This window comes from Oncorhynchus kisutch, linkage group LG23, assembly GCF_002021735.2.
Source record: "Oncorhynchus kisutch isolate 150728-3 linkage group LG23, Okis_V2, whole genome shotgun sequence".
Lineage (NCBI taxonomy): Eukaryota > Metazoa > Chordata > Actinopteri > Salmoniformes > Salmonidae > Oncorhynchus > Oncorhynchus kisutch.
In genome coordinates this window covers 30,157,795-30,180,116 of record NC_034196.2, presented here as the reverse complement: position 1 = coordinate 30,180,116, position 22,322 = coordinate 30,157,795, and the positions used below count along the sequence as shown (strand labels likewise).

Genomic DNA, 22,322 nt, shown 5'->3' with positions numbered 1-22,322 from the left:
GAAAACCCTGCTACTTAGAAACGTCACAATATGCCCTTAAATGGAGCTTGATGTCACAGATTCAAGTTTTGAGGCAAATTCACATTGAAATGTGTGTTATACATCTGTCATTCTCATTGAAAGCATATCGGTTCAATGTGCACTATTTCTATGCTTCCCATTCTTAAGTTTAGTTTTTGCGTCTTTTACTTTCGGTTTTGTAAACCAGCTTCAAACAGCTGAAAATACACTATTGAAAAGTTCTTTCAAACCCTTCTCTCTTGTAACTTCTCCCTGGCTAACCCAAGACTCGCTAGCAAGATATGTCAAACCTATCCTGTCATTGAGTAACTAGATGGGGTAAGAAAATGACATATGTTTGGAACCTATTATTTACCATTTCTAATTGCTACTGGGCCGGCTAAGGAGTATTGGTGACTCTGAGGGGTCTTTGGCATGGCATGGAGTGTAGTGTATAAAGTCAGAAAATCTGCTGTCTCAGCCACAGCCTGTCACCAAGAGAGTACCCCAAGGCTCAATCCTAGGCTCCACATTCTTCTCAATTTACATCAACAACATAGCTCAGGCAGTAGGAAGCTCTTATCCATTTATATGCAGATGATACAGTCTTATACTCAGCTGGCTTCTCGCGGGATGTTGTGTTAAATGCTCTACAACCAAGCTTTCTTAGTGTCCAACAAGCTTTCTCTACCTTTAACCTTGTTCCTTGTTCCTTCTCTCAGTACATATCAAAGCTGCAGGCTAAAGTTAAATCTATACTTTCCTCTATCGTAATCACTCCTCTGTCACCCCAGCTGCCAAGCTAACCCAGATTCAGATTACCATCCTACCCGTGCTAGATTACGGAGACATAATTTTAGATCACAGATAAGGGTGCTCTCGAGCGGCTAGATGTTCTTTACCATTCAGCCATCAGATTTGCCACCAATGTTCCTTATAGGACACATCACTGCACTCTATACTCCTCTGTAAACGGGTCATCTCTGTATACACGTCACAAGACCCACTGGTTGATGCTTATTTATAAAGCCCTCTTAGGCCTCACTCCCCCCTATCTGAGATATCTACTGCAGCCCTCATCCTCCACATACAACACCCGTTCTGCCAGTCACATTCTGTTGAAGGTCCCCAAAGCGCACACATCCCTGGATCGCTTGTCTTTTCAGTTTGCTGCACCTGGAACGAGCTGCAACAAACACTCAAACTGAACAGTTTAACCTCTTCATTAAAAGACTCAATCATGGACACTCTTACTGACAGTTGTGGCTGCTTTGCGTGATGTATTGTTGTCTCTACCTTCTTGCCCTTTGTGCTGTTGTCTGTGCCCAATAATGTTTGTACCATGTTTTGTGCTGCTACCAAGTTGTGTTGCTACCATATTGTTGTCATGTCGTATTGCTACCATGCTGTGGTTGCTATGTTGTTGTCTTAGGTCTCTCTTTATGTATTGTTGTGTTGTCTCTCTTGTCGTGATGTGAGTTTTTTCCTATATATATATATATATAAATTGCCTTTTGGTAGGCCGTCATTGTAAATTAGAATTAGTTCTGAGCTGACTTGTCTAGTTAAATAAAGGTTAAATATATTTTTTTATAAATCTTCTGAATCTCTATTTATCTTGTACCGGAAAACTGTGACATTTGGTGCCTTATTCCCTTGATTTCCTGTATAAAGTGCAGCCACGGACCGAACACCAGTCTGCTCTTGCTACTGTACCATCTCTTTTCCCACTTTGCGTAATTAACTTCACCTGCGATAGGCCTAACTCTATTAACTTTTGCACCAGCTTTCTTCCACCAAATAAAAATATGACATCAAAATTCATATAAGGGAATATCGTGACCAAGGTTTCCGTCACGAGGGCACTCATGCGCAGTTGTTACCCATCTCCACTGCTGTGGCATTCAGCTACATAAAATAATGATATAAAATAATTGCAAATCTTTTAGGTGAAAAAGTACACATTTCCTGACTCAAACAAAACCGAAATAGCTAATTTGGCCATACACTTTCAATGAAACAATGAATTTGTCCAGTCACCTGTCACATTTTAGCAACCGTCTCAGTTCTGCAATCCAGGGAGAGAGACGGGGAGAGGGCAAACTCTGCTGAACTAGTTTCAATGGATGGAAACATCAGGGAGTTTCTGGATTTTGGGTAAACGTATCCTTAAGGTTTAATTCTTTACGGGCTAGAGCAGATTAACTATAGCTACGCCTGTGTGTGCTGCTTTACCAACCCATCTGTCCCTTTGGGATTCTTCTAGAAAGGGACCAACATGTTTACACATGGGGACGTATTTTGCTCTGCTACCTTGTGTATACTTTACACTACTTGTGTTTTGTTAATTTTGAAGAGGCACTCTTGTGAAGTGATCTGGCCTATTCACTAGTTCCATCATCCCCAAAACAAGTCACATCCGAGCTCTCTACTCTAACTACCCCTAAATCCAACCAAACAGCTAGCGAGAAGCCGAGCTGGCAGAGAAGAAAGAAAAATATAAAATTGGAACAAAGATGAATAAAGAAGCAACCACGGAGCTCTCATCTCTTACTTAACAGTGCCTGGAGAGTGCAGGGCAGTGTCTTTATTATTAGGAGAATATCTCAGCCAGCCAGTGTCCTTGGGGGGAGGAGAGCCGTCGGGTGTTTGAGCTACGGGGGGTACAGGGAGGAGTACAAGGAGGGGTATGGGGGGTACGGGGGGTACAGAGGAAAAGGAGATTAGTCACAGTAGGGGTTCAGACAGGGGGTTTAAGGGAAGGGGAGCACAGTGGGGGGTAAAGAGATTTCATGGAATTATGAGACATTATAAGAACAAGAGCTTTTTGAATCCTCCCCCCTCCCATTCTCCCATCTTCCCTTCTTACAAGTGGGACTTGAACCACTACGGGAGGCTGGCTCACCATAAAAGAGAACATTAAATGACTTGATTCCCTGCCGAACAAGAAACGCCTGTCCCCGTTCTTGTAGCACTGTATGTAGGTGAGCCTGTTGTTCGCCCACGCAACATGAGATGGGAGGAGAGGGAGAGAGAGAGAGTATGGAGAAGAAAGGGGTAAGTGGAAAAGAAGGAGAAGTTTGAAGCAGGGGATGACTCACAGATTTTCTTTTAAATACCAAGCTTGTTTAATAACACAATAGTCCTCCCTCTGGTCCATAGGCCTAACATACTTATTTGCACATCTCTATGACTACGGTTGTGTCCCAAAGGGCATCCCATTCCCTTTATAGTGCACTATTTTGACCAGCGTCCATAAAAGAACAGGTCAAAAGTAGTGCACTATAGCAAGAATAGGGTGCTATTGGGATCACAGGCCTAGTGTCTGTTGTCTGTTGTTCCCTGCTGTTCTCTTAGCTCCTGCAGACATACAGATCCAGGCAGGCAGGCAGACCCAGGCAGTGAGGCAGGCAACAGCACTGGCAGGAAGAGAAGGGAAGTGTATGCAGCTGGAGTCACCCTATGGAGGTGTCTGGGGGTGTTGCCCAAGGGAGGCCCAGGGATAATTACAGACCATTCAGCAAACACAGCCAGTCAGCAAACACAACACTGGGAGACACTGCCAGAACCAGCCAGTCAGCACAAAGAGACACAGCCAATAGGCAAACAGACTCAGGAAGAAGGAGCCAATAGGAAAACAGAATAGCTGAGTAACAGAACAACACCCACTCAAAAAGAGAGAGCAGTGTGCCTGAGTTTCAGAGAGTGTGAGCAAATCAGCGAACAGTAAGGCTGAATCATAAAGCAGAAAATGTGAATGAGTGTCACGTCCTGAACATAGAAAGCCTTTATTTTCTATGGTAGAGTAGGTCAGGCTGTGACTAGAGGTTAGTCTAGTTTATTATTCTATGTGGAGTTCTAGGTTTGTTTTTCTATGTTGGTGTTTGTGTATGATTCCCAATTAGAGGCAGCTGGTAATCGTTGTCTCTAATTGGGGATCATATTTAAGTAGCTGGGGTTCGCTGCCACAGAGTAAGCCCAAAAGACAACCCAATTTTTTTTGGGTGGGGGCACACGGGGTGGTTGGCGGAGCCGAGGAGTGAACCAGAGACTGTCAGTGAGTTGAGTGAGAATGTGGAGAGAGAAATGAGAGAGTTATTGAATTGGTGGAGGATGCACGACATTTGCCCGAAGGAGCGTGTTATTGATTTAAAGCCACCTGAGTCAGATCTCCGTACTCATCCTGAGAAGTGTGTTAAAGTTCCGGTACAAGTGATGCCAGCTATACGCACCAGGTCTCCAGTACGCCTTCCCAGCCCAGTACATCCTGTGCCAACTCCTCGTACTCACCGTGCGTATCACCAGCCTGGTACCACCAGTGCCAGCGCCCCGCACCAGGCTTCCTGCGACGATCACCAGTCCAGAGCTTCCGGCGACAGTTCCCAGTCCAGAGCTTCCGGCGACGTTTCACAGTCCAGAACCTTCAATGACGTTTCACAGTCCGGAACCTCCTGAGACGGTCCACGGCCCGGAACCTCCTGAGACGGTCCACGGCCCGGAACCTCCTGAGACGATCCACAGTCCGGAACCTCTTGAGACGGTCCACAGTCCAGAACCTCCTGAGACGGTCAACGGTCCGGAACCTCCAGCTCCATGGCCGGAGTCTTCCCCTGCGCCGATGTTCGGTCTGAGCACAGCGTCCAGTTCAGCGTCAAGGCCAGAGTCTCCTTCTGCGTTGGTGCACAGTCCAGGCACAGCATCCAGTCCCGCTCCATGGCGGGAGCCTTCCCAGGCGCCGATGCCCAGTCCAGTCCCGCTCCATGGCAGGAGTCTTCTTTTGCACCTAGGTCCAGTTCAGGCACCGTGTTCAACCTGGGTCCATGGCTGGATCTGCGGGATGAGCGGGTTCTTCATCCCACACCAGAGCCGCCCCCGATGCTGGTAGATCCGCTTGATGAGCAGGTTCTTCGCCCCGCACCAGAGCCGCCACCGACACTAGACACCCCCCCCCCCCAACCCTCCCTTTTTTGTTTCAGGTTTTGCGGTCGGAGTCCGCACCTTTGTGGGGCAGGGGGGTACTGTCACGTCCTGACCATAGAAAGCCTTTATTTTCTATGGTAGAGTAGGTCAGGGCATGACTAGAGGTTAGTCTAGTTTATTATTTCTATGTGGGGTTCTAGGTTTGTTTTTCTATGTTGGTGTTTGTGTATGATTCCCAATTAGAGGCAGCTGGTAATCGTTGTCTCTAATTGGGGATCATATTTAAGAAGCTGTTTTTCTCTCCTGTGTTTATGGGATATTGTTTTGAGTTAGTGCACGTAGCATTCTCTGTAGTCATGGTTCGGGATTAGTTTATTGTTTAATTTGTTTTAGTCTTTGCTAACTTTCACTTTCTTTATTAAATTATGTGGAACTCAACATACGCTGCACCTTGGTCCGACATTCATTATAACGATCGTGAATGAGGAGCTACTAATTGAATAGACTAAGAAGCAAGCCTATGAAACAGTATACAATCCCACAGGTGTTAATAAGGTTTAAAAATAGGCCGGGGCTGCGGATCTGTAGGTAACAGCCCCATTCAGACCACGTCCCACCCCCCTGGATCCCCTGGATCGATCCGTATCATGTTTTATGGACACATTGTTGTGGTCACCCTCCCTTCACATTTCTCACTGTCATTCTCAAATACTATTTCTTCATCTTCTTTTACCCGTGAAACATCCATGCAGCATTTGCATGCCAACCATTTGATCTCAATCAGTTTCATGGTAATATGCATTTAGATCATCATATGTATGTACCATGTGCCAGAGTAGCCTGTTCTCTACGAGTAGAGCAGAGACTGTGCGGAAGTAGAGAATCCAGCAGATGTGCAGAAGCTTTGGGACTTTTAGCCCTTCTCCGCAGCCACTCCATTGTAAATAAGAGGGAAAATTACGCCTAATAGCTTAACATTGATGACAATAAAAAAGGAAATAAAGATGGCGTAAAATTGGTGTCTTCCTCCACTCCTCTCTCTTTAACTCACTATCGACCTCGTCCTCACACTCATCATCATCAACCATCATCATCACAGTTAATGTGATCCCATTTTCTAGTCAGGCTTAGTCCTAATTACCACCATTAGTGAATGTCACCCCTATCTGTGGCTTAATACAGCATGTTCCCTGCAGTGAAAAGAGGTTGAGGTTTGTGTGTGTGTGTGTGTGTGTGTGTGTGTGTGTGTGTGTGTGTGTGTGTGCTGCCTGTGTTTATATGCAACATAATGATAAAATGTCCTTCCCAGCAGCATTTGTTGAGTCTCCTGTAAAGAGGAGAGAATATAAAACAGAAGCCTGGGAAGAAATCCATGTTGCTCGAACCTTAATCAAGTCCTCTACACCTGGAGCTATATCAAACCTAAAGCAAGGAAGGAATATACAGAACAGACACAGAGGGAGAGAGAGAGGGGAGGGGAGAGCCAGAGAGAGGGAGAGAGACAAAGAGAGCGAGAGAGACACAGAGAGAGGGATAGAGAGAGACTCAATGGTAGGCTTCGATGGGACTCTTACGGGAGGTACACCTACAGCTCATCCCTTGGAAGTAGTACTGTAGATTACTTTATCACTGACCTCAACACAGAGTGAACACAGTCAGCTCACTGACACCCCTATCAGATCACAACAAAATGCCAGTCATAACACTCAATCATGAGGCATTAAAGCCAAAGGAATTGCATAATATTAAGAAATGCTGAAGATGGAAGGAAGGTAGTGTAGAAACATACCAAAAAACAATTAGACAACAACAAATACGATCCCTTTTAGACAAATTCCTGGACAGAAAACATAAACAGTAAAACATTAGACCTCTAAGCGTCCATATCAAATCTACAAATTTCAAGCAGACAACCTAAGACAATTAACAACAATGACAAATTATTTGATTATGAATGCAAAATCCTAAGAAAGAACTTGAGAAACCTGTCCAACCAAAAACAGAGACCCAGAAAACCTGAGCCTACGCCTTCACTATGGTTAATCACTAAAACAATATATTAAAGATTTTAAAAAAAATCTTAAATAATTATAATACTATTGATTGATTGACTATGACTTTTCAAATCACCCAGTATTGCTACGTTAGTTCTAGGTAAATGTTACAATTCTTCAGCCATTCCTGGACCTGTGACCAGAAACGAGATACATATGGACAGTACCAAAATAAATGATCCAATGACTCTGCATCCTCGCAGCAAAATCTGAAGAGCTGGGAAGATTGTATCCCCCATATATATAACTTTCTATTGGTTGCAAGAATTTTGGTTAATAATTTAAATTGAAAAGTTTTGAATCCGGTGTTGTTTTGTGTATCAATTTATAAACCATGTGCCTTGGAATCGGTACATCGAAAATCTCTTCCCAACTATTTTGCAATTTATATGGCACAGCTGTCAATTTGTTGGTCCTTAAATAAAATTGGTATATGTTTTTATTTATCACAATTTCTTTAACCATTTATGGTCTTTAATGCAGAGCCGAAATGACAAGTTCCTTACTTTTTCCCCCTTCTGCTTGCCTATTCCATTTTTGTGGTAATGCTGCAATTAGTTGATTGTAATTTTGGTTATAGCAGACATTTCCATATGTCTGTGTTAGCTGCATGTGTGACATAACTCCACCAGTCCGATTTATGATCTAATTTACAAAAATTATACCTTTTTTTTCCCAATTATCTAAAAAAAAGATATATATTTTTTATCAATTAGCATATTTGACTGTCACGCCCTGACCATAGAGAGCTGTTTATTCTCTATGTTGGTTGGGTCAGGGTGTGATTTAGGGTTGGTTATCTAGGGGAATTGTATTTCTATGGTGGCCTGATGTTTATCTGCTTATCATTGTCTCTGATTGGGGTCATGTTTAGGTAGCCATTTTCCCATTGTGCTTTGTGGGATCTTGTCTAGATATAGTTGCCAGTGAGCATTATTATTAGCTTCACGTTTCATTTTGTTCATTTAGTTTTTTGTTCTTTGAAGTTTTCATTTCCAAAATAAAGGATGGAAACATACCACGCTGTGTCACGCCCTGGTCTTAGTATTTTGTGTTTTTTTTATTTATTTGGTCAGGCCAGGGTGTGACATGGGTTTATTTTGTGGTGTGTTTTTGTATTGGGGTTTTTCGTAGGTTTTGGGATGGTGGCTTAGTGGGGTGTTCTAGCAAAGTCTATGGTTGCCTGAGGCGGTTCTCAATCAGAGGCAGGTCTAATGCTTTATTTTTTAAATAATTTCTGCCCTCGAGTTCATATTCGTTATATAAAAAGGCCCTTTTAATTTTGTCTGGCTTGCCATTCCAAATAAAATTGAATATTTTTTTTCATATAATTTAAAAAGCAGGTCACTACTGTAGGTGTAGGCAAAACCATAAGCAAATAGTGATATGAAAAAAAGAGTTAACAGGGTGATTTTTACACAAATAGACAGGTATTTTCCTTTCCTTGGTAGCAAGATCTTATCTATTTTTGCTAACTTTCTATAAAAATGTATTGGAGTGAGATCATATTTTTCTTTCAAGATTTGTATACTGAGTATGTCCACATCCCCGTCAGACCATTTTATTGGTAATATGTAATATAATATATGTAATATACTTATCATAATTTGGTTTTAATTCAGAGAGGTTAGTAAAAGTATCTAGATCCTCTATGACGCTGTGGAGGGATTCTAATTGTGGTTTTAAAGGAAAACATTAATCATCAGCTTACAATGACACCTTTGTTTTTTGTTTATAATCTCTTAATATTATTGTTGGATCTAATTTTAACAGCTAACATTTCGATGGCAATAATAAATAGATATGCCGATAGTGGACAACCTTGTTTTACTCCTCTTGACAGTTTAAATCTTTCTGAGATGTAGCCATTATTTACTATTTTACACCTAGGTTTACAATACATAACTTTAACCCATTTAATAAGAGATTCTCCAAAATGTAAATATTCTATGCATTTATATATAAACTCTCAAACTTTATCAAAAGCCTTTTCAACATCAGCTATGAAAACCAGGCCTGGTGTCCCCGATATGTCAAAGTATTTCATTGTTTCCAGAACTTGTCTTACATTATCTCCAATGTATCGTCCATGTAAAAAACTGTCTGATTAGGATTCATAATATCTGACAATACCTTTTTAACTTTTGCATCACAACACTGAAGGGTAAGAGGCCTCTAATTTTTTAAATGGACTGGATCTTTATATATACCACTCGGATCCTGTTTCAGTAATAATGAAATCAGACCTTGGTGCGTGTCCAATAATCTACTGTTTATATAGGAGTGGTTAAAACATGCTAATAATGGTCCTCTGAGTATATCAAAAACGTTTGGTATACTTAATGATGGTGTTGGAGTCGTGCCTGGCAGCGCAGTCATGAGTGAACAGGGAGTATTGGAGGGGACTGATTACGCACCCCTGAGGGGCCCCTGTGGTGAGGATCAGCGTGGCGGATGTGTTGTTACCTACCCTTATCACCTGGCGGCCCCTCAGGGAGTCCAGGATCCAGTTGCAGAAGGAGGTATTTAGTCCCAAGGTCCTAAGCTTCTTGATGCGCTTCGAGGGCACTATGGTGTAGAACGCTGAGCCGTAGTCTCAATGAATTGCATTCTCACATACGGTGGGGAGAACAAGTATTCCTACTTACAAAGCATGTAGCGGTCTGTAATTCTTTATCATAAGTACACTTCAACTGTGAGAGACGGAATCTAAAACAAAAATCCAGAAAATCACTTTGTATGATTTTTAAGTAATTAATATGTTTATTTCACTTTTGTTTATTGTCTATTTCACTTGGTTTGTCACTGTAAACATATGTTTACCATGCCAATAAAGCCCTTTGAATTGAATTGAGAGAGAGTGAGAGAGAGAGAGAGCACAACACTGCAATGCACTACAGTACCTACTACAATACCTTTGACTTTCCATTTGGTGGTTTCCCACCAACCGGGGAGAGCTGGGCTTAAGAAAGACAATCATTATATATTAATAACAATGGAGACTTCTCCTCAGGCCCAGCTCAATTTGGCCCCTTATTGATTTTTCACTGAAGTGTTTTGATGAAAGTATAGGGACTGACACTTGGATTACGTTTACCGCTAGTCTGTGTGTGTGTGGGGGGTGTCTTCAATGACTTTAACTTGGTTGTTAGTAAAGACCACGTGTGTGTGTACTGTGTGTGTACCCTGTGTGTGTATGTACTGTGTGTACTGTGTGTGTGTGTACTGTGTGTGCGTACAGTGTGTGTACCCTGTGTGTATTTGAATATGTCATAACTGTTGATGGCATAGTTCTGTTCTGTTTCTTTACCTGATACATTTAACCTTCTCCTCCTTGCTTGTCCTTGTCTGTCTATCTCACAATCTCTCCTCGCCATCTTTCTTTATCGCTCCCCTCAATTTATTTTCTGCCACTCTCACTTTCTCTCCCACTCTCCTTTCCTGCCTTTTTTTTAACACAATCGTTTTACAAATTATAGCCCTGGCATTTTGGTAAGGGCATCTGACTCGGTTGGTTCTTCACAGCTCTGTCAATCTGTCCTGCTGCCACTCCATGCGTGAAACCTCACAAGCATGGCCAAAAGAAGACTCAGTCAGAACAATACAACACACAGAGCTGTAACAATTTCACACACACACACACACACACACACACACACACACACACACACACACACACACACTTCCAGCCAGAGTGGGCACAGAGAGTTAAACCGTGTTTTCCAGGAGGCTGGTCCTCTCTCCTCTCCTCCTCCAGCTGATCAGGTTTCAGTAGCTCCAGACCCTGCATCTGGCTGCACCACAGTCAGTGTTAGACTTAGAAACGTGGACACCAGCTAGCTAGCTAGACCCGTGGTTCTCAAACTGGGGTCCACACTGTAGTACGGAGGTACTGCAGTGGGTCTGTGGCCAGATCAAAATAACATTTATACATATCAATATACATTTTTTTTAATATTTTTTTTTACAAATATTGCGAGCAACAACGTATTAAACAAATTTGGCCAAAGGGTATGTGGAAGCAGTTCAGAGGTGCAGTTTAATACAATACAATGTACTATTACTCATCTACAATACTTATTTCTTAACTCAATACTTCTTGTATTCCCTAAAAATGTTACTTTGAACATAAATGCACTGTAATGTAAGCTTTAAATGGCTAAATGTTCTCCCTGCCCCATGGCAAAATGTGTAGAGTTGCCTAAAACTGCATAATGTACTCTTCGATGAGAAGACTGGAGCCTTTAAAATTGTATTTCGCAGGGCCCAAGATCAATCAATCAATCAAATGTATTTATAAAGCCCTTCTTACTTCAGCCGATGTCACAAAGTTCTGTACAAAAACCCAGCCTAAAACCCCAAACAGCAAGCAATGCAGGTGTAGAAGTACGGTGGCTAGGAAAAACTCCCTAGAAAGGCCGGAACCTAGGAAGAAACCTAGAGATGAACCAGGCTTTGAGGGGTGGCCAGTCCTCTTCTAGCTGTGCCGGGTGAAGATTATAACAGAACATGGCCAAGAAGCTAAAATGTTCATAAATGACCAGCAGGGTCAGATAATAATAATCACAGTGGTTGTCGAGGGTGCAACAGGTCAGCACCTCAGGAGTAAATGTCAGTTGGCTTTTCATAGCCGATCATTCAGAGTATCTCTACCACTCCTGCTGTCTCTAGAGAGTTGAAAACAGCAGGTCTGGGACAGGTAGCATGTCCGGTGAACAGGTCAGGGTCCAATAGCCGCAGGCAAAACAGTTGAAACTGGAGCAGAAGCATGACCAGGTGAACTGGGGACAGCAAGGAGTCATCGGGCCAGGTAGTCATGAGGCATGGTCCTAGGGTCCAGGTCCTCCGAGAGAAAGAGAGAGAAAGAGAGAGACACACAGAGAGAGAGAGAGAGAGAGAGAGAGAGAGAAAGAGAGAAAGAGAGAAAAAGAGAAAAAGAGAGAGAATTAGAGAGAGCATACTTAAATTCACACAAGACACAAGATAAGACAGGAGAAATACTCCAGATGTAACAGACTGACCCTAGCCCCTCGACACATAAAGAATTGCAGCATAAATACTGGAGGCTGAGAGAGGAGGGGTCAGGAGACACTGTGGCCCCGTCCGACGATACCCCTGGACAGGGCCAAACAGAAAGGATATAACCCTAGCCACTTTGCCAAAGCACAGCCCCCACACCACTAGAGGGATATCATCAACCACCAATTTACTACCCTGAGACAAGGCCAAGTATAGCCCAAGAAGATCTCCCCCACGGCACGAACCCGAGGGGGGGCACCAACTCGGGTAGGAAGATCATGTCAGCGACTCAAACCACTCAAGTGACACACCCCTCCTAAGGTCGGCATGGAAGAGCACCAGTAAGCCAGTGACTCAGCCCCTGTAATAGGGTTTGAGGCAGAGAATCCCACTGGAGAGAGGGAAACCAGCCACGCAGAGACAACAAGGGCGGTTTGTTGCTCCAGTGCCTCACCTTGACACTCCTGGGCCAGACTACATTCAATCATAGGACCTACTGAAGAGATGAGTCTTCAATAAAGACCTAAAGGTCGAGACCGAGTTTGCGTCTCTCACATGGATAGGCAGTCCATTCCATAAAAATGTTGCTATATAGGAGAAAGCCCTGCCTCCAGCTGTTTGCTTAGAAATTCTAGAGACAGTAAGGAGGCTTGCGTCTTGTGAATGTCGTGTATGTGTAGATATGTACGGCAGGACCAAATCAGAAAGATAGGTAGGTGCAGGTAATGCTTTGTAGGTTAGCAGTAAAACCTTGAAATCAGCCCTTGCCTTAACAGGAAGCCAGTGTAGAGACGCTAGCACTGGAATAATATTTTGGTGTTTAGTGTTTAGCACTAACTGAAGTTTATTTAGTGCTTTCTCAGGGTAGCCGGAAAGTAGAGCATTGCAGTGGTCTATCCCAGAAGTGACAAAAGCATGGATACATTTTTCAGCATTTTTGGTCAGAAAGTTTCTGATTTTTTCAAGGTGGAAAGAAGCTGTCCTTGAAACAGTCTTGATTTGTTTGTCAAAAGAGAGATCAGGGTCCAGATCAGGGTCCTTCACAGTTTTATTCGAGACAACTGCACAACCATCGAGATGAAGCCTCGGTCTGACGGCATTAAAAGCTAATATACCACCTTCACAAGTGCAGTGTCAGTGCTATGATGGGGTCTAAAACCAGACTGACGTGTTTCGTAAACATTGTCTGTCTGCAGGAAGGCAATACTTGGTTAGCCTGGCCAGGCATTGCAGCAGTCATAGTAAAAGTCCTTGTATGCTATTTTTATCGCACTCTAAAGTCAGAGATGTGTTCTGATTTTGAGGCTACAATAGCTAGCCCACCTCTTGCTGCTACACTAGCTAACCCACCGCTTGCTGCTACTCTAGCAAGCCCAGCTCTTGCTGCTACACTATCTAACCCACCTCTTGCTAATACATTAGCTAACCCACCTCTTGCTGCTACACTAGCTAACCCACCGCTTGCTGCTACCCTAGCTAGCTCACCTCTTGCTGCTACACTAGCTAGCCCACTTCTTGCTGCTACACTAGCTAGCCCACCTCTTGCTGCTACACTAGCTAGCCCGCCTCTTGCTGCTACCCTAGCTAGCCTACCTCTTGCTGCTACACTAGGTAGCCCACCTCTTGCTGCTACACTAGCTAGCCCACCTCTTGCTGCTACACTAGCTAGTCCACCTCTTGCTGCTACACTAGCTAGGCCACCTCTTGCTGCTACACTAGGTTGCTCACCTCTTGCTGCTGCACTAGCTAGCCCACCTCTTGCTTTTACACTAGCTAGCCCACCTCTTGTTGCTACAATAGCTAGCCCACCTCTTGCTGCTACACTAGCTAGCCCACCTCTTGCTTCTACACTAGCTAGCCCACCTCTTGCTGCTACACTAGCTAGCCCACTTCTTGCTGCTACACTAGCTAGCCCACCTCTTGCTGCTACACTAGCTAGCCCGCCTCTTGCTGCTACACTAGCTAGGCCACCTCTTGCTACGTGCTACAGCTAGCTGTTGTAAGTGGGAATATGGTGTTTTTCACATCATACACCTGGCCTTCCATCCTGCTTGCCTGTCACAACTTGGTGATGCCTCATATGCATGAGAGAAAATCATGTTATTCCAATCTGTGTCAATAGCCCACAACAATGCATGCTAAGTGTGGAAACCACTGCCGATTGTGCTTAGGATGCACTATATTTGCACAGAGCATGCACTTTTCTTATTCAAATGGGGACCTTTGCTCCTGGGGATGAAAATACATTTTGTGAGGTCATTTAGCAACTGCCATGTCTCTTGTCTGAGTAAGCATATGTGAAGTCAATGTGTCCATTTTGGCAGTTGAAAGGCAGTAAATAACACAAGTGACACTGTTATGGAATATTTCATATATGGAAGTGAAGAGTGTTCCATCTAATTTTGTTATGCTAAATAAAAACCTATGAATGTAATTAAATGCATTTTCTCCAGGGGAATCCTTGTTGTCATGCACGGTTAACAAAATAGATTAATAAACAAATGTTTTTATCAATGCAACTTGATGTCTCTGGCTATGTTTAATTGTCCCTGCACCATTACGGATGCACCTACTTCATGGAAATGCTCACCTATTAGCATTCTATATTCCAATTGCATTTCATGCTGACACTCTTGCATGTTGCAAGTGCCTTCAGAAAATATTCACTCCCCTAGACTTTTTCCACATTTTGTTGTGTTACAGCCTGAATTTAAAATCGATTAAATGGAGAGTTTGTGTCACTGATCTACACACAATACCCGATATTGTCAAAGTGTATTATTTTATTCAATTTAAAAAATATATTTTTTACAAATGTATGTCACATTCTGACTTTAGTTATTTTGTTATGTCTTTGTTTTAGTATGGTCAGGGCGTGAGTTGGGTGGGTTGTCTATGTTCCTTTTTCTATGATTTGGTATTTCTGTGTTTGGCCTGGTATGGTTCTCAATCAGAGGCAGCTGTCAATCGTTGTCCCTGATTGAGAACCATACTTAGGCAGCCTGTTTTCACCCTTGAGTTGTGGGTGATTATATTTTCTGTTCTGTGTGTTTACCGTACAGGACTGTTTCTGTTTAATTTCGTTCTCTTTGTTGTTTAATTCGTTAGTGTTCTGAGTTATAATAAATATCATGAACACTTGGTCACTGCGCATTGGTCCTCCGATCCTTGCTACTACTCCTCCTCGTCAGAGGAGGAAGACAACCATTACAATGAATTACAAATGAAAAGCTGTAAAGTCTTGAGTCAATAAGTATTCAACTTATTTGTTATGGCAAGCCTAAATAAGTTCAGGAGTAAAAATATGCTAAACATGTCACATAAAAAGTTACATGGACTCAATATGTGGTTAACATGAATGACTAGCCCATCTCTGTACCCCACATATTGTCACACCCTGATCTGGTTCACCTTACCTTGTGATTGTCTCCACCCCATCCAGGTGTCGCTTATTATCCCTGGTGTATATCCCTGTGTTTCATGTCTCTCTGTGCCAGTTCGTCTTGTTTGCCAAGTCAACCAGCGGTTTTCCTGGCTCCTATTTCTCCCAGTCTCTGTTTGTTGCTAGTCCTCCTGGTTTTGATCATTGCCTGTCCTGACTCCGTACCTGCCTGCATGACCACTCTGCCTGTTCTGACTACCAGCCTGCCTGACCACTCTGCCTGTTCTGACTACCAGCCTGCCTATCCCCTTGTACTGTTTTGGACTCGGATCTGGTTTCTGACACCTGCCTGGCCTGACCTCGAAGACTGGCTATCGTCTGGTACTGTTTGGACTCTGACCTGGTTTATGAACTCTCGCCTATCTCCATTTGGGTCTCGCCTTGTGCCCTTATACATATACAATTATCTGTAAGGTCCCTCAGTTGAGAAGTGAATTTCACTCAGGGATTTCACCATGAGGCCAGTGGCGATTTTAAAACGGTTACCGAGTTTAATGATGTGATAGGAGAAAACTGAGCATGGATCAAGAACATTCTAGTCACTCCACAATAAAGACCTAAATTGGGTTTGTGCAATAAGGCACTAACGTAATACTGCATCATGCTATGGGTATGCTTGTCATCGGCAAAGGACTAGGGAGTTATTTAGGATAAAAGTGAATGGAAAAGAGCTAAGCACAAGCAAAATCCTAGAGGAAAACCTGGTTCAGTCTGCTTTACACCAGACACTGAGAGACAAATTCACCTTTCAGCAGGACAATAACCAAAAAGGCCAAATGTACACTGTAGTTGCTTACCAAGAGGACATTGAATGATCGTGAGTGGCCTAGTTACAATTTTGACTTAAATCGTCTTGAAAATCTACGGCAATGATCAACAACCAACTTGACAGGGCTTGAATAATATTTTAAAGAATAATGGGCAAGTATTGTAAAATCCAGCTATGCAAAGCTCTTAGAGACTTACCCAAAAACACTCACAGCTGTAATCGCTGCCAAAGGTGATTATAAAATATTGACTCACGGGGTTGAATACTTAATTAATCAAGATATATTAGTGTTTTATTTATTAATTTTATCATCAAATGTTTTTTCCACTTTGACCTTACATAGTATTGTGTGTGGAACTTTGACAAAAAGGACAAGTAAATACATTTTATTCTTACTTTTCAACATAACAAAATGTGTAAAAAATCAAGTGGTCTGAATACTTTCTGAAGGCAGTGTACATGCTATAAACATAGCCAAACTGTGTCCTACTATGTTTAATATCTAATCCATTTAATAAACTGTTATCAGAGTTAGGTAGCAAACAAATGTAGGTTATGCTGCATATGGTACATATATTTTGTGCATCCACATGCTGTGAAAAATAAGTAGCTTACGTTAATCAGGCAACGACATGCTTTTGCTTCAACCCAGATGTTTCATCTGTAGCCTGTTGGTAGCAACACAACAATTAGAAGGCAGCGACAGAGGCACAGCACCAGCCAGATGCGCGCGGAGGGCACAGCAGAACAGTCGAGCAGAACGAGAGCATGGTGGAACGCGCTTCGCGCACGGAGGGGAACGCGCTGATTGACAGCTTCGGAGGCACGGAGCGCCCCACGCCGCACACGAACCGAGCCAGCTAATCTGCCTGAACAGCTCTTAGCAAAAGCATCTGTGTGAAATAACCATCCTCATGCATATCAGCTACTAAACTGCCGCTGACCGGAGCCTTTCAGTCATCACTCAATTGTGGGAAGAAATCAACCCCACCACATAGCAATGTAACAGGCGATAGGCTATTGCACTGTACCTTGGCTTGATCCTTTTCACTCAAAACGGGGCAGTCTGGAAGTAACTAACTATTTGTTTTTTTACTTCTTCAATACTGAGGATAACACATTCTTGGCACTTGCTGGACGATTGGTGAGAGCAGTTCTGTAAGGAGAGCGCTAATGAGTTTTTTTTAGTAGACACATTTATTTGGAATATATTCCCGCTATCCAAGTGACCTTTTCATTGGATTCTCTGTTCATTTTCTTACTTTGACTTTCTTTGATCTCTGATTGTTATAGGTTGTTGCCTGTCGAAGGTAACAGCCGAAATTAACCGAATTTACAACCCAGAGAGGCAAAGAAGTTCAGTTCTGTGCGTTGGGTATGAGCTCACAATGTGTGTGGCTGTAGCTTCCCCATTACTCCTTCTAGAACCGTAGCCAGCCCGTGTGGTCGAGAAGTAGTTTAGCTTCTCTCTCCCTCTGTACGTGAACACTTAGAGCTAACACCCCGTTCTATGGAGTAGATCGTCCGAAAAGAGACTAATAGAGCGTTCTCCTTTCCCCCCGCCTGGTACCAACAGGCGGCTTTGGTCTAAAGGTTCTCCGGAGAATGGTAAATGACCGACGGGGAATCATGAACAGCACTTCGGAACTCGAAGATGGACCACGGCATAAAAACCAGGTACGTGGGAAGCCTCCATGTAACCCTTTTCCCAGGGCAGCTGTACGTTGTAAGGCTTTATAGGTTTGGCATAGTGCGCCAGACAGGCAGTTGCACCTTTGGCGCAGTATTTAATGTTCCTCCCGCGGGAAGCGAAGCCCTGTTGTATTTTTGGGGCAGCGCTCTGTTCTGTGGGAGTAGCGCCGCGGAGCTCCCCTCTCTCCCCAGCGGCCTCTCCACTCTCTCCCCAGCGGTCTCTCCCCTCGCTCTGGCACTTCTTGTTCCTGTCACAGTTTGTAACCCAGCCTTAGATCAAGTGGGGGGCTAATAGGTTATTTTTTCCCCCTAACGCAAGCCTCGGAAGATACGGTGATATTATCTCCAGTCGGAATTGCTTTACTGATCGAGAAAAAGGCGAGAAAAGGGGAAGAGATTTTGGACTCCTTGGACAGTGTGATATTGGCTTTGGACAGTGTGATATTGGCTTTTCCATCTCCGAATTATATACGGTAGATGTGGAATTCATCTGCTGGGCTGGTCGTGCATCGCCCCCCCACCCCACCCCTATTATGTTTCTACCTAGTTAAAGCTAATTTGATTAATTATGTTCAAACGTGCTGTCGTGATCTTTCCTAAGTGTCCTAAGGGTTAAGGGAAACATTTGCTAGCTCTTTTCTATGAAAGACCGACGGAGAAAACGCCTAGTAGTCTGACCACGCAGTTCAGATGAATGGAGATGTACGCGGACGTGCGCTGCGTTGCGGGCGGTGAAGATCACTTTGGGGAATAGTTAATGTGTGATCGCAAGGTCAGTGCAAGGTAATATAGTGACGGTGGACGCTGGGGCTGTAGATGAGGTGATGGAGACAGTAGCGGTGCGTGGGTAAAAACCAAGACAGTAAAACAGCCATATTACAACCTATGTTGTGATAATTGCGTTGTTTGCGCTATAGCATATTAATTCATACGCCACCCTGATATACAATAAATCCGTGACAACAAAATGACAACAGTCACACAGTGGCGTAATACATTAAACTAAACATACGTTTGTTTCATCACAAAACTGGAGAGCAACATATGTCTGAAGTCCACCAAGCAAATATTGCATGTAACAAACAGTTATATCACCTGCAGCATGGTCAAGTAGGTTATTGTTTTTGACAGTTTACTAATCAACTACTGATTTAGAACCACGGAGTTAACACAAATCAGCACAAAGACAACAGGAGCACTGCCTCCGCTATTTGAGCACCATTTCAAATTCAAAATGTAAACATCATCAAATCAACAAGGCTCTAATTGCTTAGTTTAATACACTGAAAACAAACGTAAAAATACCAAAAACTATTTAGTCCAATCAATGTTGCTAAATATCACATGGCTGTCCATGGTACTGATTTCTCTGTTTCTCTCTCTCTGTGTGTGTGTGTGTAAAACATGTTTTTTTTACTCAACCTACTTGAAGACTAGTTGAACTCCAATGCTAACCTCCTCTCTTTCATGTTGGAAAACGATATATGGCCCTGTCACACCGTATACTTTTAGTTTTTGTGTTCATAGCTAAAATGCTTGCTAGCCTAACTTCCTCCCATGGGCAACAATGGACCAGCTAAGTTAGCTAGCTACTTAAGGTGGGACTACTTGGCTACATATTGAACTCACAACGTACACATGACCAAAGGTATATGGACACCTGCAAGTCGAACATCTCATTCCAAAATCATGGGCATTAATGATGAGTTGGTCCCCCCTTTGCTGCTATATCAGCCTCCACTCTTCTGGGAAGACTTTCCACTAGATGTTGGAGCATTACTGCGGGGACTTGCTCCCATTCAGCCACAGGAGTATTAGTGAGGTTGGGCACTGATGTAGGGGTGATTAGGCCAATTCATCCCAAATGTCTTCGATGTGGTTGAAGTCAGGGCTCTGTGCAGGCCAGTCAAGTTCTTCCACACCAATTTCTACAAACCATTTCTGTATGGGCTTCGCTTTGTGCACGGGGACATTGTCACGCTACAACAGGAAAGGGCTTTCCCCAAACTGTTGCCACAAAGCTGGAAGCACAGAATCGTCTAGAATGTCATTGTGTGCTGTAGCGTTAAGATTTCCCTTCACTGGAACTAAGGGGCCCGAACCATGAAAAACAGCCTCAGACTATTATTCCTCCTGCACCAAACTTTACAGTTGGCGCTATGCATTGGAGCATTCTCCTGGCATCCGCCAAACCCAGAATCGCCCGTCGGCTGCCAGATGGTGAAGAGTGATTCAGTTCTCCGGAAAACGCATTTCCACTGCTCCAGAGTCCAATGAAGGCGAGCTTTACACCACTCCAACTAATGCTTGGCATTGCAAATGCTGATCTTAGGCTTGTGTGCGGCTGCTCGGCCATGGAAACCCATTTCATGAAGCTCCCGACAAACAGTTCTTGCTGTTTGTCGTTGCTTCCAGAGGCAGTTTGGAACACGGTAGTGAGTGTTGCAAAATAGGACAGATGATTTTTACGCGCTGCGCTTCAGCACTCGGCGGGCCCGTTCTGTGAGCCTATGTGGCTACCACTTCGCGGCTGAGCCATTGTTGCCCCTAGACATTTCCACTTCACAATAACAGCACTTACAGTTGACCCCTGCAGCTCTAGCAGGGCAGAAATTTGACGAACTGACTTGTTGGAAAGGTGGCATCCAGGTTGAAAGTCACTGAGATCTTCAGTAAGGCCATTGTACTGCCAATGTTTCTCTATGAAGATTGCATGGCTGTGTGCTCAATTTTATTCACCTGTCAGCATCGGATGAGGCTGAAATAGCCGAATCCACTAATTTAAAGGACTGTCCACATACCTTTGTATATATAATGTATTCATTTATGGTTAGATCAGGGAATAATGTCATAACCACATGTCCAAATCCCCATCTCCATCCATGGCTTAGGAAAGGCCCGATTCAGCATGCTGCTGCAGGATATCAACACAAGCAGACCAGAAACAGACACATTTTTCAGAAGATTACATTTTGTTAAGAAAGTGATTTGATTGGTCTGAAGCCAAATCTAAAATGAAACTGAGCTAGCTGTGGTCCCAGTCTCACTCCCGTCCGAGCCCATTTCGCACGCACACGTGAATTAGGTGCAATTGGCCATTGATTCCAAATGAGCAGGTCCACGCGTACGGACGCAGTCATGAATTCAGTCTTCCTCACAGAATCTCTCTCTCTCGCTCTCTCGCTCGCTCTCTCAAACAAACACAAACACACACACTCTTGTGTATGCACCTAAAACCCACACATGTGTCTTGAAACCCACACACTCATGTTCTATGTGAAGTGCGTTGTGTGGTTGTGTAATGGGTTGGTTACAGAGCAGACCCACAGGGCTGGACACACATTATAGTATCACCACTGGGTGTTAGAATGGGGATCTTCTGGCCATGCGGCTGTTGTTTTCAGCAACAGTTACAGTGTCTATTAAAAGAGAACATCATGGTGAAAAAGAACACCTTTTCTGTCAGTATAGTCACACTCTATTTAAAGATGCAGCAATCCTATCCTCAGGTCAAAGATCAGGCCAAATCTATACCTTTCATCAGACATGGACCCATTATGGAGTACTTCGCTTTAGTAAAGACATAGGAAAGAATATTTGAATTATTTAAGGATAAAACATTTTGGCTACTACACTAGAAAATGAATTTAACACATACTGGACATAAACCTGCATAATAATAATATAAGGAGTATAGTATAACTAGCACAATATAACGAGTATAATATAACTAGTATAATATAACTTGTATAATATAACTAGTATTGTATAACTAGTGTTGTATAACTAGTATTGTATAACTAGTGTTGTATAACTAGTATAATATAACTAGTATTGTATAACTAGTGTTGTATAACTAGTATAATATAACTAGTATTGTATAACTAGTGTTGTATAACTAGTATAATATAACTAGTATTGTATAACTAGTATAATATAACTAATATAGAATAACAAGCATAATATAACTAGTATAATACAACTAGTGTAGTGCAACTAGTATAGTATCACTAGTATAGTATAACTAGTATAATATAACTATAATGGTATAACTAGTATAATATAACTAGAATGGTATAACTAGTATAATATAACAAGTATAGAATAACTCATATAATATAACTAGTATAGTATAACTAGTATAATTTAACAAGTATAGTATAACTAGTATAATACAGCTAGTATATTAAAACTAGTATAGCTTCACTAGTATAGTATAACTAGAATGGTATAACTAGTATAATATAACTAGAATGGTATAACGAGTATAATATAACTAGTATAGAATAACTCGTATAATATAACTAGTATAGTATAACTAGTATAATTTAACAAGTATAGTATAACTAGCATAATATAGGTATTATATTATAACTAGTATAGTATAACTAGTATAATACAGCTAGTATATTATAACTAGTATAGT

The 22,322-nt window shown here is 42.6% G+C and overlaps 1 protein-coding gene across 2 annotated transcripts in view; it reads left to right on the top strand.

The window, feature by feature from the left end:
* Nucleotides 1-16,916: 16,916 nt before the first annotated feature.
* Nucleotides 16,917-22,322, top strand: part of LOC109868772 (fibrinogen C domain-containing protein 1) — a 212,892-nt gene continuing 207,486 nt past the window's right edge. The window contains exon 1 of one of the 2 annotated variants that reach the window (XM_031803076.1): nt 16,917-17,881. In XM_031803076.1, the coding sequence (XP_031658936.1) occupies nt 17,810-17,881 (72 nt within the window). In that variant the 5' untranslated portion in view covers nt 16,917-17,809. The remainder of the gene's footprint in view (nt 17,882-22,322) is intronic. The other variant, XM_020458504.2, reaches the window with a different exon arrangement.